At 43.5% G+C, this 16,226-nt stretch overlaps 1 protein-coding gene across 1 annotated transcript; it reads right to left on the bottom strand.

The window, feature by feature from the left end:
• Window positions 1–28: 28 nt before the first annotated feature.
• LOC127595591 (NUAK family SNF1-like kinase 1) lies at window positions 29–16,186 on the bottom strand. The gene is made up of 7 exons (XM_052057210.1): window positions 15,771–16,186; window positions 10,063–10,183; window positions 9,542–9,693; window positions 8,570–8,635; window positions 5,000–5,119; window positions 4,057–4,189; window positions 29–3,391 (listed from the first exon to the last, which is right to left on the bottom strand). The coding sequence occupies exons 1-7, from the start codon at window positions 16,128–16,130 to the stop codon at window positions 2,238–2,240; spliced, it is 2,106 nt and encodes a 701-aa protein (XP_051913170.1). The 5' UTR covers window positions 16,131–16,186; the 3' UTR covers window positions 29–2,237.
• Window positions 16,187–16,226: the final 40 nt, after the last annotated feature.

Raw genomic sequence — 16,226 nt, 5'->3', positions numbered from 1 at the left:
AACAAACAAGATGAGAAATGTCACAATGTGCCAAAACAATTCAATGCATCATTTATTACACAGTACAGCATATTTTGACTCTTTCCTAAACCGGTGTCTATGCTCATAAATATTCTCTCTTGATGATTCCATTGACGTTGACAACTTTTCAATGAAGGAAAAATGTATTCTTCATGACACTAATAAAAAGAAACCCACTTTTCCACAGGATTGCCCACATCTCCTGCATGGTCTGATGGTTGAGACTGAGACGAATGCAATTCGTGTCCTTTGTGCAAAGAAGCAAGAGTCTTTTGATGTACTGTAATGGTTAGTGAATCATAATCTAAACATTTATAGGATATTGTTTTGTCCATATTGACACAGTGATGTGTGTGAAACATGCAGGAATGGCATACAAACTCACAATGCAGGCCACTGATTTACCCGGTAAGTCCAATCTTGAGAAGAGCCCCATCCTCAGAAATCTCTTTACCGAAAAGTCACTGCATTCAATGCTTTGCATCCAGTGGTTTTGTCAGAGACCCAGTTGGCATTCAAGCAAGTCAAATGCGTCCAGAAAAAGTACTTTGCATTAACAGCACTCAAATGCAGTTCTTTACTCTTCTGAAGATAGAAGTGCTGTAAATTGGGAAAATTAATGCCGAAAAGGTAAAGCCATTTGTGTCTGAAAAGTGAAAATACCTTGTATAATTGGCAAACCACAGAGACAAGTGTTTTAAACAACCCTGACAAATTTGAATGATTAAAAAAATGCAACATATCTAAATTGATACTTAAAAATTGTGAAATTCAAGCCAGTGCCGCTGCTCTAGAATACTGTTGGCATGTCAGCTGAATGAATGAAACCAAACCCCACTGAAAAATGGATGCTACTTTATCTAGCAACTTTCGTATGCCTACACATCTCTATATATTTAAAAAAATATACTGTACATCCTCTTAAAGCCTCCGGTGGCTGGAATAGAATCCAGCTACGAGGCACTGGCCACGAGCTAGCTCACAAGCTAACAGGCTTCCGGTGCTCTGGTGGACGGGTGATGGTGCTCGTTTTTGGCGACACCACCTTACTTCAGAATTTGAAAAACGACCACAAGCTGTTCTGTAAATGTCATCATTCAGGTTCTAGCTGCATGCTGGACGTTTGAACGAAGAAGCTTTTAATTGCCCAGATAACCACTGATGAGAACAAATGTGCAGATGTTTTTTTGTAGTGGGGGATGGGCGTACTCATTTCAGACTTAAATATCATGTCAACTGAAATGGTGGAAAACAGTTTTTTGCTACAGCTCCACAATTCAGTACTAAATAATTCTCAGTCTTTCCACATGAATGCAGCAATTATCTTTAAAGTCAAAAGGTAAACCACGGTTTAAAGGTGCTCTGCAGTGGCCATGGCCAATTGTTGCCACTATCTGGCCACCACCGCCAGACCTCACAACAACCATATCTCAGATTTTTCTGCCATTTTCCCATTGATGCAGTATCCTTAGACACCTTAATACTCTGCCACAAGGTATTTTTATATATTAGCACATTTAAAATATAAATATACATTTGATCAGAATGGAAAATCTAAAATAGTCTGTTTTAAGTAAAAAACAATTCTTACAGTCAACGGTAATCAAAATCATTACTTTCACACCAAAGCAAGCAGACATGATTGAGAAGTCATACCATCAACGGTCAAAGTTTCATGACATAAAATGGACACCAATCGTACCTAACACACTCACAATACAAGCAGAAACAAGTAAAAAGCAACATTTAGAATTGTGAAGAATTGAGATACTTATGTGCCACTGTGCTTTTTAGAAATTATTTCAATAAATAAGACATTGATTGCAGAATACAAAAGGGTGTCGGCCGTCAGTGACAATTGATAACTAACTGGCTATTAGCTTGGGAATCAGTGCATGAGATAGAGGTAAATGATGAGCTAGGACACCAAAGCAAAGCCATGGCAAAGGAAATGGCACTAGCTCGTAAATTAAGCTTTAAAAAACTAAACTTGTTTTCTACCCAAACTTGTTCCTTCTTGATTATAAGTGTGATGGACATAGGCTTTTTTTTTTGATTCCATAAAACCCGAACTGCGGATGCTATGATAAAGAACGACGCATGCACGCCTCCCCCCGACGGAGGTGTTGAGTGAACAATTTCTGGCTACGACCCTGCTTCAAACATGCACAACATGTTTCGAAACACATTGCATGCCGTCACTTCATACAGAGTCATTAATTTAGCCACGGTTCTGATGACTCATGCCCTTCATTTTCACCTGCTCCACCTCGCAGGTCCTCCTCTGAGCTACACATGCTGCGTTGCATCCCTTGGCAAAAAAAGCTGCGGCGCGATCGGGTGCTGAGGTCCAACAGGTTGAAGGAGTCGCTGGAGAAAAGGCTATCCTCACTCACCACGCTGGAGGGGCGGCTTTGGTGGCCATCGGTGGCCATTTTGGTTTGGAGGAACTGCTGCAGCGTGTCTGGGAATGACGCCCGATCGGAAGGCGGCGGGGAGCGCTGTTCGTCCGGAAGGTCGAGACTGCGCGAGAACTTGCCGTTCCGTTTAAGAATACCCTTTCGTCTTCTCACTGCCTCTGTGCTCATGGTTGGACTGTCCTCTGCTGCTGGGGCAAATTGGTGCCATTTGTTCAAGCAGGAGTCTCCGGCATCACTCTCTTGGACGCCGAGTCTGGACTCTCTTCCTCGTGACGAGGAGACATAACCCGTTTCCCCTTCATACATGTTCTTAAGTATACCCTTTTTGGGCATTTTAGAAGAGGGCTGTCTGAATGTACAGGGAGATGTCAGACCAGTGGCCGGGACTTCAGGACATGTGTGGCCAAGTACATCTTTTTGATAAAGATGGGGATGGGGATCAACAGTATCCGGGTGGGAACTTTCTTTGGGAGGGCTGTGCAAAACTGACTCAAAGCTCCTCTGGTGTTTCAGAATACTTTTGGGTTTCCTTCTTTCAGAGGTGTAGGCAGAAGATGGCACAGCACAGGCAGAAGCTGCCGCAGCACCACCCGCTCCTTGTGGAATGGCGTTCTCCTTGCGAGACTTTCTGACGCTGGAAGATCCTCCTCGCGTTCTTCCTCCTCGCTCAGCCCTAAGGGGCAAGCTGAAGGAACAGGGATGAGGGGGGTGATGGTTGGATTCCAAAGGAAGGCATCCTGGCTCAGCAGCCAAGCTGGTGGCAACCCGATTCTGCCAGTCGATGTAGCGAGCCAGCAGTGGGGAGGGACAATCCGGGTGTGCTGATGAAGCGCAGTCACACACGCTCTCCTCGTAGCCCCAGTTCACCCACCAGTGGTTGGCTACATCCTCGATCGTCGCCCTCTCGTTCACACGCACCGTCAACAGCCAGTCGATAAGAGCGCAGGCGTCTGGGGGAGGGTGTCAAGAGTTATATAAAAGGCAACGTGCCAATAAAGAAACCTTATGTGCCTTCTATATTGTCTGATCATTTAAGCGTTACAATAATACATGTGTGCTTTTGCATTGACAGGGATACTTGCTGATAAGGGAGACTTGACAGATGCTTTTTTTTGAAAGCAAATGCTTTTAATTTCATTTCCGCTGTAATTTACCATTTGCTCTTTTCATACGGACTAAAAAGGAGCAGTAAACCAGTTTGTTTACAATTGAGGCAAAGGTCAGCAGCTGCAAAGAGCTCCTTCACTTCTTTGCGATTTTGCTTGAGCGATAAAAGGAGTTTGTATTTTCCACCCTTGGTGCTAACACTGTGCACTGGCACACTCAAGTGACCGCCCTTAAATCTCGCACGCCACTGTTAGAAAACTGACTTTCATGATTAATGAGAAAAACTATTCTCAATATTCTTGCCCGAACTGGGATGCATTTCTGTAAAATTTGAATATACTGACTTCCTCCTGCCTGGCTCTACATTTGGCTCCACCTGCTCACATCTTCCCCACCTTTACAACCACCAAACGTGCTGAAATTGTTGTTCAGTCCTTGTTGGTGTGCCAATACATTTGCCCACATAGTGTACGTAGCGTTTAATGTAAAGGACAGTGAAGAGGTGCACCTGAGGGGGGGTTGGGTCTCCGATAGCGTCCTTGGCAGATCTGCTCTTTGAGGATGGAGTGACTGGCCCCATCAAATGGCATACTGCTATACACCAGAGCGTACAGCAGCACACCCAGCGCCCAGCAGTCCACCTGGGACACAAAATTATGAAGCATGAAAAATAAAGCTTCAGTGCCTCAAATGTTGAAGGATTTGAAAATATTTGAAAAGAGCTGAGCAATCAGGAAAACTACAACTACGGGCAACTTATTTGAAGCACACTTGACACTTCCTCACACTGCGTGACGTTATCAAATGGCATCATTCTGTCACGCTGTGTTAAGGGGTTCAGTGACTAGTTTTCGGGAGTGGCCGAGCGTCAGCCATTTATTTTGCTGAAATTCAAAATTAAAATTGCAACATTGAAGATGAAACAGCCGATCAAAAATGCACATGAGCTTTTCACCCCGTTACCGTACTGAGTACCAAGCAAGACCTAGCCGACCGCTACAGGGACACCAAGCCATACTCGTGGCAATAAAGCAAAGCACTGAGAGTCTCTGTCACCCAAATGCACGGATGCAGTCAGGGAATGGGACAATCAATCGTTGCCAGCAGCCTCTTAAAATGCCCCGTTATATAATAGCCCATTTCTCCTATTAGCAGCAATCCGCTCCCTTCTTGACAATCGCACCATGTTTTTGTGGTTCAGTGAAAAATTAATACAGAAGAGAGTACTGTATCTAGAGACTCTAAACCTGTAACAAGGTCCCCGTTTTTCTGTTGCAGCATGTCTGTGGATCTGCGGTGCTCAATTGCTTGCTGTGATTTATTTTCATGATGGTTCACTTCAGATATGTTCTGTTACTTCACTCGGTGTGCAGCAGCTCCGAGATATGTCTAATGCCCTGAGTTTGAGTTTCTTGGCTCATTTATTGATACTCCATGTCATTCTGACCTACCTCTGGTCCTTGGTAGGGCAGCCCAGTCACTATTTCCGGGGGGGCATAGAGTGGACTTCCACAGAAGGTCTGCAGTAGAGTGTCCCTCTGGTACTGATTGGAAAGGCCAAAGTCGGCGAGCTGCGAAGTGAGCAAGAGAAGATTTGCAGAACTGTTGACGAGATATAACTGTTTCTTTGGAATAACATCACTGTTTTATGTGTTCATCAGTGTTTCTAATGTACCACCCTCTTCACAATTCAAGTGAAAAGGTTACGTGTGAGAGAGGAGGTCCAGTGATGCGCACAGTCAGTCACGTAATGGAACAATCATGAGGACCATATGCAAACATGCTGAGGCTCCACTTTATCTGAAGAGATTATTACCGTGCACACACCAACACACTATCAGTGGCTCAGCGGGTAAAAATACTCAACACTGCGGCTTCATTTCCATGGAAGAGGGTTGTTGGTTGACAATTACTCACAGTTGTTATGGAATCACAATAACCACGAGTGGCGGTGTTTATGCTACGTAACATAACCAAGTGCATGTTGGGACGTTAGTTTAAAATGCACAACTGAACGTATACACAGACTGTGACGAGAAGTTATTCTCAACTACCGTGCCACAGCACGTTAGATGTGTCGTGAGAGATAATAAAGTGGGCCTTTTAAAATGATCCATATTGATCCCAAAACTATTATTTATTTACGAAACAGGATGTATCCTTGTTAATGTATCTACACCCGCGAAACAGAGTGACAGGCAGAATAACTTGAATGTTCGTCAACTATACCGAAGGAAAAAAAAATGGTACATTTTATTTCGTCAAGTGGATGTACAAAAAAAAACAAAACATCTGGATACAGATAATCTTTTTAAAGTAGACTACACATATACTTATTTCTAAAAACCCAAATCCAGATGAGTCTATTGTGGGCAACATAAAAACTTCAACAACCAGTTGCAAGGACCGTGTTACGGTCATTTCCATAGTGACTGCTTAAGAAAAAAATAGTAATGATACAAATGAAGGCAACGCAAAATGTACAGATGAAGCAAAGCTAGCTCTACAAGAATGCTTAGACTGCACTGATTGGGGCGTCTTTGAAACTTCAACGGGCACACTGGATGAATACACAGACACATCATAACATCATACATCAGTTTCTGTGAGGACATGTGTGTACCAACGAAGTCCTTCCGCTCCTTCAACAATAACAAGCCATGGTTTACTCCCAAACTCAGGCAACTCAGGAAAGAGAAAGAGGCCGCATTTAGAAGTGGAGATCGGGCACTGTTCAAACATGCCCGAAACCAAATGACAAAGGAAATTAACATCGCAAAGAGAAGCTATGCAGAGAGGCTGAAAAAACAGTTCTCTGCTAACGACTCTGCATCGGTATGGAATGGCCTGAAAGCAATCACTAACTATAGAATGCCATCCCCCCAAACAGTGAACAATAAGGGTCTTGCTAATGAACTAAACATGTTTTTCTCCCGATTTGAAAAGGACACCCCCATTTCCCACACACACTCACCTCTACCAGAAACCACTCTACCTACCCCCCCACCCTCTTTTTCTTCACTACAGATCCACGAACAGGACGTGAGACGGCTCTTCAAGCAGCAAAAGATCAAGAAAGCTCCGGGACCCGACAAAGTGTCCCACTCCTGCCTGAAAGTCTGCGCTGACCAGCTGGCTCCGGTCTTCACACAAATCTTCAACAGATCCCTGGAGCTGTGTGAGGTCCCATCCTGCTTCAAACAGTCTACCATCATCCCAGTTCCCAAGAAATCTGCAACATCGGAACTGAACGACTATAGGCCTGTCGCCCTGACGTCTGTGGTCATGAAGTCCTTTGAACGCCTTGTGCTGAACCACCTAAAGAACGTCACTGGACCCCTGCTGGACCCTCTCCAGTTTGCCTACCGGGCAAACAGGTCTGTGGAAGACGCAGTCAACGTAGGTCTGCACTACATCCTACGCAAGGCACAGGGACCTACGCAAGGATTCTGTTTGTGGATTTCAGCTCTGCGTTCAACACCATCATCCCGGAACTCCTCACCCCCAAACTACTCCACCTCGGTGTGTCCCCTACGATCTGCCAGTGGATCCTCAGCTTCCTGACGGGACGGACACAACAGGTGAGACTGGGAGCAACAACATCATCAATACGCACCACCAGCACTGGAGCCCCACAGGGATGTGTCCTCTCGCCACTGCTCTTCTCTCTCTACACAAACGATTGCACCTCAACAGATCCAGCTGTCAAACTCATAAAGTTCGCAGACGACACCACGGTCATCGGTCTCATCAAAGACGGCGACGAGTCTGCGTACCGCCAACAAGTGGAGCAGCTGGAGCTCTGGTGCGGCCGACACAACCTCGGGCTGTACACGCTCAAGACTGTAGAGATGATCGTGGACTTCAGGAAACATTCTTCTCCTCAGTTGCCCCTCACACTATCCAACTGCCCTGTGTCAACCGTCGAGACCTTCAAGTTCCTGGGAATCACAGTCTCCCAGGACATGAAGTGGGAAGTCAACACCATCTCCATCCTGAAAAGGGCCCGGCAGCTGATGTACTTCCTGAGGCTGCTGAGGAAGCATGGCCTGCCACAGGAGGTGCTACGACAGTTCTACACGGCAGTCATCGAATCAATCCTGTGTTCTTCCATCACGGTTTGGTTTGGGGCCGCCACAAAAAAGGACAAAATCCGACTTCAATGGACAGTTAGGACGGCGTAAAAAATCGTTGGCACCGCCCTACCCACTCTTGAGGACTTGCACACTGCAAGAATCAAGACAAGGGCCCGGAAAATCCTCCTGGATCCCCCGCACCCTGCCCACCACCTTTTTCAGCCACTCCCCTCAGGCAGACGCTACAGATCCATGCGCACCAAATCCAGTAGACACTTAAACAGCTTCTTCCCTATAGCCATTAACTCCTTAAACAGTCACTGACATCGTCACTCTTCTTGCACCACAAAATGGTGCTACAAAACTACTGGTTACTCTAAAATGGTTCAATGATTTTGTTGTGTACGATGATACTAGTGCAGCGTGTTATACCGGAGACAAATTCCTTGTGTGTTGTACATACTTAGCCAATAAAGATGATTCTGATTCTGAAAACCATCACAGTCTGACTTACTGCCATTTAAGCAGCTTGTGTATAGCGCAGACAAAATCTCTCCACAAATTGGTCAGTACCTGCAAAGTGCCGCTAATAGCAGTCAAGTATGTTTGAAGCCAACGTTTTGGAAACAACCGAGTCTGGCTGAGCAGTCTCCACATGTGCTCACTTATATTGGAACCGTTGATTGCCGCAACTGCCAGTAGATTCCTTACATTCCACACAACTGCAGTATATGAAATGAAATATCCAAATAAGGCAGGGAAGAACTTTTTGATTTTAAGCCTCGGAACTACATTTGTACTAGTTGTGGTTGCTTGGCAGTCGGCTCAGCAACCCACATGCCAAAATGTGTTAGTCAAGATGTTGTAAAGGCAAGGACGAAAATCAACATGTTCCCATTTAAACCAGTCTCATCATCAAAGTCTGTTTTTGGGACTTTTCCATACCTTCACGTTCAGATCTTCATCCAAAAGAATGTTCTCCAGTTTAAGATCTCGGTGCACAACACTATTCTGCAAGAGATCACAAACATGTGACACGCATGCTACAGCCAGAAGCTTTCTCACAGCATGTGAATGGAATGTTCTTGAGCGGTTTCTTACGTTTCATCCAATTTTTCTCTCTTTTTTTTTTATTTTTTATTTTGGAATGCTGAGAGATGGCCGAATGGAGGAATACAACAGGTGTTTAGGGAAAGCAATTAGCATTTTACCATGGCTAAAAGCTAAAAAAAACCTTACGATTCCCCATGACATGGCCCCTTTAAATTAGTTTCACTCATCGCAACCATCTCTTGCTGTGCCCTGCACAGTGGAGCGGAACATGTATTAATTCACTCAGGAACACTTAAGTCTATTTTGGGGCAAGTTCTTCAAGGCATAAGGTGAAGAAAATCCACCATCCTGGGTGCTGTAAAGATGGAAAAGCAGCATGATAATCTCTGTATTTAATGTGTGGGATTCGTGAATAAAAAGAGCTGCGAAAAGGAAAGGGATACAACATGGAACTATGAAAATACGCCAGTCTAATTTTGAAAACAATGCCCTTGTAAATACTCTTAGTTGGAGTGATCAGTTTCTGCCCTGTCATATTTTCAGCCAGAGGCACTGTTGTCATGTTAAAACAATATAAACCAATTGAGTGGAAGTAGGAGGAAATCAGATTAAATAAAACATGCATGTTAAATGTGTCAGTGTGTGACTGTGCACATACAATCTTTGTCTAATGCGCTCTTAACCCAAAGAGAACTGAAGTCAAGTTTTTTTCTGAGGTATTAGGATTAGGATTTAACAGATTTAGCGGCCCTGTACTTGCTTCCAGATTCATCTGCTACTGTCATTTATCTCGTGCCTACCACATTCGATGACGATGGTGCAAGTCGCCATAACATTCGTTGAGTTCACTGTATGTGTTTGAACCTTGTGGCAGTAGTGGACAGCCGATGTGATTTGCCTGAAGATGCTGCGGGCTTCTGTTTCCGCAAGTTTCCCCTTCTCCGAGATGTAATCGTACAGCTCTCCTTTGCTGGCGTACTCCATCACAATTACAATCTTATCGCGGCTCTCAAACACTGCAGTGACACATGGGGGACATTTGAGATCAATTCCGCTGAAGAGGAAATAGAACTGCAAAGGCCATCAAATATTCAGCGTCTGGAAGCTCGGAACAGCCGGATCCATATGACTCTAATAAAAGAAACACTCGATTGATGTGATTTGACGCCAAGATTTTCAGGAAAGCTAAATTACAGTATAAGATTTTTGTAACATCGCTGGTTCCTTGTTAACAATGAAACAAATTGCATATCTGCCCAGATGACTAAAACACACCATTAACAAACAGTTAATATTATATACATTATGCAGTAACTACTTTTAAAATAAGGACTGAGTTCCTTGGCTTCACGTTATAGTATTGATGATACTATAATAATCGTTACCTTCGAGGAAGCGTATGATGTGGGAGTGCCGGAGCGAGGAGGTAATCTCAATCTCCCTCTGGATGTGAATTTTGTCAAGGTCGTCTGTGATACGCTCCTTACGGATAGTCTTGATAGCCACCTGAGAAAAGAAATGTTTGATGTCGTCAACAATTTCTTTTTCAAATTTGTTAACCAACAAAGACATGTCAGCCATGACAGTGAATGTCCAGAGGTGCCTTGTGATACACAGGACTCACTCACTCAGTTTACAACTATTTCGAGATACTGGCCATCATTTGACAGGATTTTAAGACTTGACTTGCAAGCAAAAAAATTGATATACGAGTGTTGCATGTTGGCAGTGAACCCAAGTCAATTCACTCAATCTAACACTACACCTTCAATGAATGGCTTATTTTGTAAGTTTTTTCATATATTGAATGCACCGCATTATAAGACGCAATCTACAATGCATCCACTAGATGGAGCTACGCTCAAGGAAATGCCAACAGAACCCTACACTACACCCGATGTATACCGCGATGATCAGATGTCAGTCAAGCTTATTTAATAAAGCAGCGACATAGTTCACTTCACCAACAGCAAGTTATAACATCGACTGGTTCACGTTGAACTCTCTTGCTGCTGTTCTATATCCGTGTTCAACTGCGAAACAGATCGCCTTAAGTTTGAACTCTGCGTTGTAAGCATGTCTCTAGCAAGGAGCAATTTTTATCGTAAGGACCATACAGAAGGTGCATTGGATTTTCAGGGGCGCTGTGAGCTTTTAAGAAAATGGAAGGCTTTTAGGTGCTCCTTTTAGTGCGGAAAATACGGTAATAATGAAGCACAAACTATTCAATTCATTACATTCTACCTCATTATGTTATAGCGAATGAGGCTAGTTGTGAGCATGGCCACAAAGCGAATTAGTCTAAAGGCACCACTTTGGAAAAAAAAATATGGAGATATCCTGCATTTTGTTTTACAACCATTGTACAAAGCCAACCCAAGTGAATTATTTCAATGAGAATGATATGATGATACTTATGTGGACATAAATACAATCCCTAGGTATTAGAGGTGATTATGTGGTTTTAAAGCCTGGATGGTGAATGTGAACATGCCCGGGGGACAGAGGGTGGACTGTTTGCACTCCTTTCCTTAATCCTGAGCACTAACTGTACCCCGATGTAACCCCCAACCGGCAAGCAGACACACAACACCAGAACATAACCTCAACATGAGCCCCTAAACCTCCTTGGACTGGACACCTCACTTAAACAGCAAAAGAAATGCCCACCACATAGCAAAGCATTCTATGGCATAACCAACTATATTTCATGAGGAGTGATAAATAAGTGACCTTTCAGTCATATACTTATTGTATTTTGCATACACTAACGGCACATAAAATGAAGATGCCTCAGCCTCACAATTGGAAGCACGGTGATTTGATGCGTGCATAATGTTAATATTTGCAGTATTGTAGAACTACACTGTATCATAAGAAGTCCTCATTTGGCCACATTAGAAAATAAAAATATTGGACTTGCTCATAAATTTCTGATGTGACAGCATTGGGTTCCAAATTATTGCGTGCACAGGATTTAGGTCAAATTTTGCTTTTTCCTTTGAATTGGATCGCTGGTATTTAATCTCAGACGGGTTTTAATAAATACTTGCACAGATGAGCCTAACTGCAGTAAAATTAGCTATGGGTCCATTGACCAAGACGAGAAATCTCTCAAACGCGCAATATATACTGTATTGTGTGCTTATAGTCCAATGAAACCAAGGTTGAATGTTTTGGCCATAATTCAAATTTTATTGTTGGCACAAACGCAACACTGGTCATCAACGAAAGGAAAGCGACAGTGAAGCACGGCGAGGCCATCATCATGCTTTGGTGTGATTGTGGCGAGGAGACATCAACACTTTGAAATATCAGTCAGTGTTTGCAGAAAGCCTTCAGGCTTCTAATATATAATAAAAAGCCTACTAGAACTTATGAATTTAATTTGTGGTTCATCAGAGGTACTTTAAATGGTGGCTGGTGTGTGGTGACTCTCATTTAACATGAAGTTGAATATAGTAGACTAACTATGAGCACAGACAAGAGGGTGTGCACAATTGCACAAACGCATACCAATATTTCAGTTCTTTGTTTTTATTTCCCCATTTGAAAAAATTATCAACTGGACTGCACAGGTTATAAGACACATTAGTTGTGGAAAACGTTTTTATAGTTTTTGTCTCATTCATTTAAAAAAAATAATAAATCACACAAACTTGGCATTTGAACAGGGGAGTGTAGACTTTTTAAATCAATGAAATGATGAAAAGTTAGATGGACAACAGTGTTGATAAGGTGATATAATAGAGGGATTCTTGGTTTCAGGGGGATTTGAAAAAAATGATCTCCACATCATATATGACAGATGTGGGGGTTAAACTGCTGTTAAACTGCATCGTAATTTGGAACACTGGAGTTTAACAAAAATGCCCCACCCAAATAAAAAGAAGAAAAAAAACAACCATAACATTTTAATCTGAATGATCATTGCAGTCAAGCCTCCCATTTCAATGATGAAATTTTACCTAAAAACAGTACAGCATAAAAACCGCAAAACAAACAAACAAACAAACAAACAAAAAAGTGTTTCTTTTACTTTCCTCAATCCTAGCACTATTTGAACAAGAACAGTTCTCTTCATGTGCAATCAATACAATTTTATTTGAAGTGTGAGCACGAACGTGATTGGGAATGACACAAGTCTTTTTTCCTGGTGCAAACAGGCCTTTCCTCTGCGTCCCGGCTCAGCATTCTCAGCTGAAGGAAATAAACATTCATGAGCCACTCTGAGGCCCAATTCACACGCTCCATCACCCCTGTCACTTATGTAACTATGATAACACACTCTGGGGACTGATGTGACCTTCTCAAAACCAGAGCGTAATTGTGATTGAACTGCTGAAAGTAATTTGAAGGGGGTACCTCAAACACAAATGACTGATGACGGATCTCAGTTAGATGAGAGCAATTTTAAGATGACTGGCGATTCATACGCGAGTTACAGGCGTCCGGCTGATTGGTGCATAACACTTACTTGCTCACTCATATTTTCAGACACAAAACTACAAACTGAGGAAGGCAAGCAGATCACATCAAATGCACAAATGGTGACGGTACAAGTGCACTCCGCGTTGACGGTATGGCCGGCCGGACGCACTGCGCTTGGTTCAAGGGAGACCAGAGCAGAGCAAGAGGCACATTTCTGGGCATTGTTCAGCCTTGAGGCCATTGACGGCAGTTTTAAAGTGGCATGGGTTTGGAGTGTGTGATCTCATGTGGGAGAAAACATCTGACATATGTGTCACGATACCTCATCGTTCATCCGAATAATGTCCTGTGTGTAAGATAAGAGCCTACAAATAAATTTAGCTGCTTCTGTATATGGATGGCAGTTATGAGCATGCGTGTGCAAATTGTATTCAATATCAAAATGGATGTTGATTGTTGTGTTTCCAAATTTTGTTTTGTGGACACCCTAGGATAGCCTTGCCCACTCCATTGCTCCCCCAAGAATAAATAAAAGCCGAGCTCCGCCGTTGTGGATTACAAATTACATTAAATGAAATGCACTGCTAGACTGTTAGAAAAACATGCGGTTGGATGTAAAGTTCAATGTCAATAATAACACGTTGTGCACTCCAAAGTCTGATATTTGAGTGAAATTTATTATAAGTTCAGGAAAAGGGTGTGTTTGGTGTTTCTGGGTATTTGATTAAAATTAAACGCATTTTCATAAGAACTGCATGATGCCACCATCAAGTATCTATACCTGGCATTGGTGAGTGTTTGAGTGCAAGTACAGGTACCAGGACTTGTATTCATTCAGAAAACAAAGTGATATTGGTACATCTCAAATTCTAACTATAAGAATTAAACCACAAAAAAGTAATAGCCGTGGTTCCCTTTCATTCGATACCTTGGTAACGTTTCCATCCTGGAACATCAGCGGCACGGACCGCCTCCTCGTTTTCCCCATGCTCACGATCAAACAACAGCCCCCTCAGTCCCGTTTCCAAAAATAATGTCCGTTTTGTTGTAAAGAATTCTTGGTATGTGCTCACTAGTGGGGCAAGGAATTCAGCAATTACCCTTGCCCAACCAAAACCACGCACTCACATGCTCCCGTTTGCAAAGCTCATTCTTGAGCAGCCTGGTCTTGCAATAAATCTTCCCGGCTATCCTTCCTGACCTCATAATGATGGCGGACACAGCCAAGGAAATTGTGCCAGTTTTACCTCAATGCACAGTTTTTAAAAAGGATTATCCCGATCGCGTTATGTTTGTTTACTACAAAGTGCGAAAGGCATTTGGAGCAAATGGAGTCGCTTTCTCTATGCTGGGATCACAGCACAACAACAGATTACGGGATGTTTACACAGACATGAATTGCTGCTATTCAATTCTTTCTTTCAGGTGATATTGCAAATGTAATGTCTCAGCAGAGTCAAAGCAATCTGTGTGTGTGTGTGGAGAGTCATACTCTATTGTGAGGAAGACCTATTGTGGAAAAGTGTATCCCCCTTGTTCAAGTGCTGAGGTGAGTCAGTCTAAAGGCATCTAAGCCTGGTAGCACAGGAAGCAAGAGCAGCATCCGATCCATGAGCTCACACTTACACACTTACACACACACACACGCACACACTCTTGATACATGCAGTATATGTCAGATACACGATGGGAAAATGGGATGCAGTTGGCGCAACACGGGCCATTTGTCAGACAGTCTTTCGCCACAGTGCAAACAAACACAGTGCAGCTCGCCTTCTAGCTGGCATGTGTCATGGTTTGCCATGATTTCTTGCCCAAATGATGACACTACAGTCGATCACCGATTTTGCATAAAATGCAAAATATGGACCGTTTTCGATTAATTGGCAATTAATTAGCTCAAAATATGTGGAGCCTAAAAAAGTATTTCTTTTCCTTATAATACGAAATGTTATTTCATGTTAAATATACAGGCAGCCTTCAGGAGCCTTGCCTCTTTTTGGTGGGGGGGGGGGGGTTCTATTTTTGTTTTGTCACATGCTGTTGTGTTTCATCGTGTAGACCTGATGTGGATTTTTTTTCAGCATTGTTGGGCACGACATTCATCAAATATGCTTGGTGGTTGGGCCTTCTCGCCAGCACGCGTGTACCAGCATTGATTTTGATTTCAAGGAATGTCTGCACCATCTGACTGTCATGGCTGGACAGCCCCGGTATTATATATACTTTCCTCTCTCCTGTGGTTGAGAGGAAAGTAAGTTCATCTGTGCTGTATGTTGCACATGCGGCACATTTGACGATAAAGTTGACTTGAACTTGAACGAACATCAATATCGCAATATTCAACACTCATATTGCATATCGGATGTGATTCCAATATTGCGCAGTCCTAACACACCTAAGCGATTTTTTCCTCATCTATACAATTGAAACACTCAGACTGAATTTTTTTCCCATATACAGAACTGAAACTGTCTCACACTCGACTGAAACACTCTCCCACACCATATACTGAAATATACATTGTACAGTGTGAATGAGAGCATTTCAGTGCAGTGTGAGATGTAATCCCGCCCGTCCCTCGTTTGTCCCCCGTCGTCTCGTTTGTTCGGCCTGTTTGTCTTGATAATGACATTTGACAAAATCATAATCACCCACTCACCGTTTCGAGGCTTGCTCTCTCGACCGCCTTCTTCACTTTACCGAAGGTGCCCTTCCCCAGCGTTTCCATCAGGTTATAGCGATGTTTCAGATTGTGTTTGTGCTGGTGCTTCTTCACCTCCAACGCTGGTCGGTCCGACGCATCCACGTCGGCGTCCGCCTCCGACACACGCGCACCACCGCCTCCGCCAAGACTCCGAGGGGAGTCTTGCCGGCAGCCCAGTTCCGAGCGATCGCCGGTGTTCGTCGCTCCTCTGCTGTCGCCATCGCGTCTGCCCATTGCGCGAGACGACACACTCACTCCCATAAGATAGTGCACATTCAGAAGCCTGACGAGCAGCCGAGGAGCAGTCGTCAGCATGCAAGGCAGGACACCAACCGCCGCACCAAATAAACTCAACAGGCAAGAATGAGAGAAGCCACGTGGTGACCGATGGGCGGAGCCTTGACGTTCCAA

Source organism: Hippocampus zosterae, chromosome 2 (assembly GCF_025434085.1).
Source record: "Hippocampus zosterae strain Florida chromosome 2, ASM2543408v3, whole genome shotgun sequence".
Lineage (NCBI taxonomy): Eukaryota > Metazoa > Chordata > Actinopteri > Syngnathiformes > Syngnathidae > Hippocampus > Hippocampus zosterae.
Note: the sequence above shows the minus strand (reverse complement) of the source record. Positions and strands in the feature narration are given on the sequence as shown.

Excerpts from the sequence above, each read along its gene's own strand:
- LOC127595591 (XM_052057210.1), bottom strand. The coding sequence starts at position 16,130 with ATGCTGACGACTGCTCCTCGGCTGCTCGTCAGGCTTCTGAATGTGCAC. Across the intron at positions 9,694-10,062 it reads CATCATACGCTTCCTCGAAG|TGTTTGAGAGCCGCGATAAG; the intron begins GTAACGATTATT and ends GTGTCACTGCAG. Across the intron at positions 5,120-8,569 it reads ATGAAGATCTGAACGTGAAG|CTCGCCGACTTTGGCCTTTC; the intron begins GTATGGAAAAGT and ends CTCACTTCGCAG.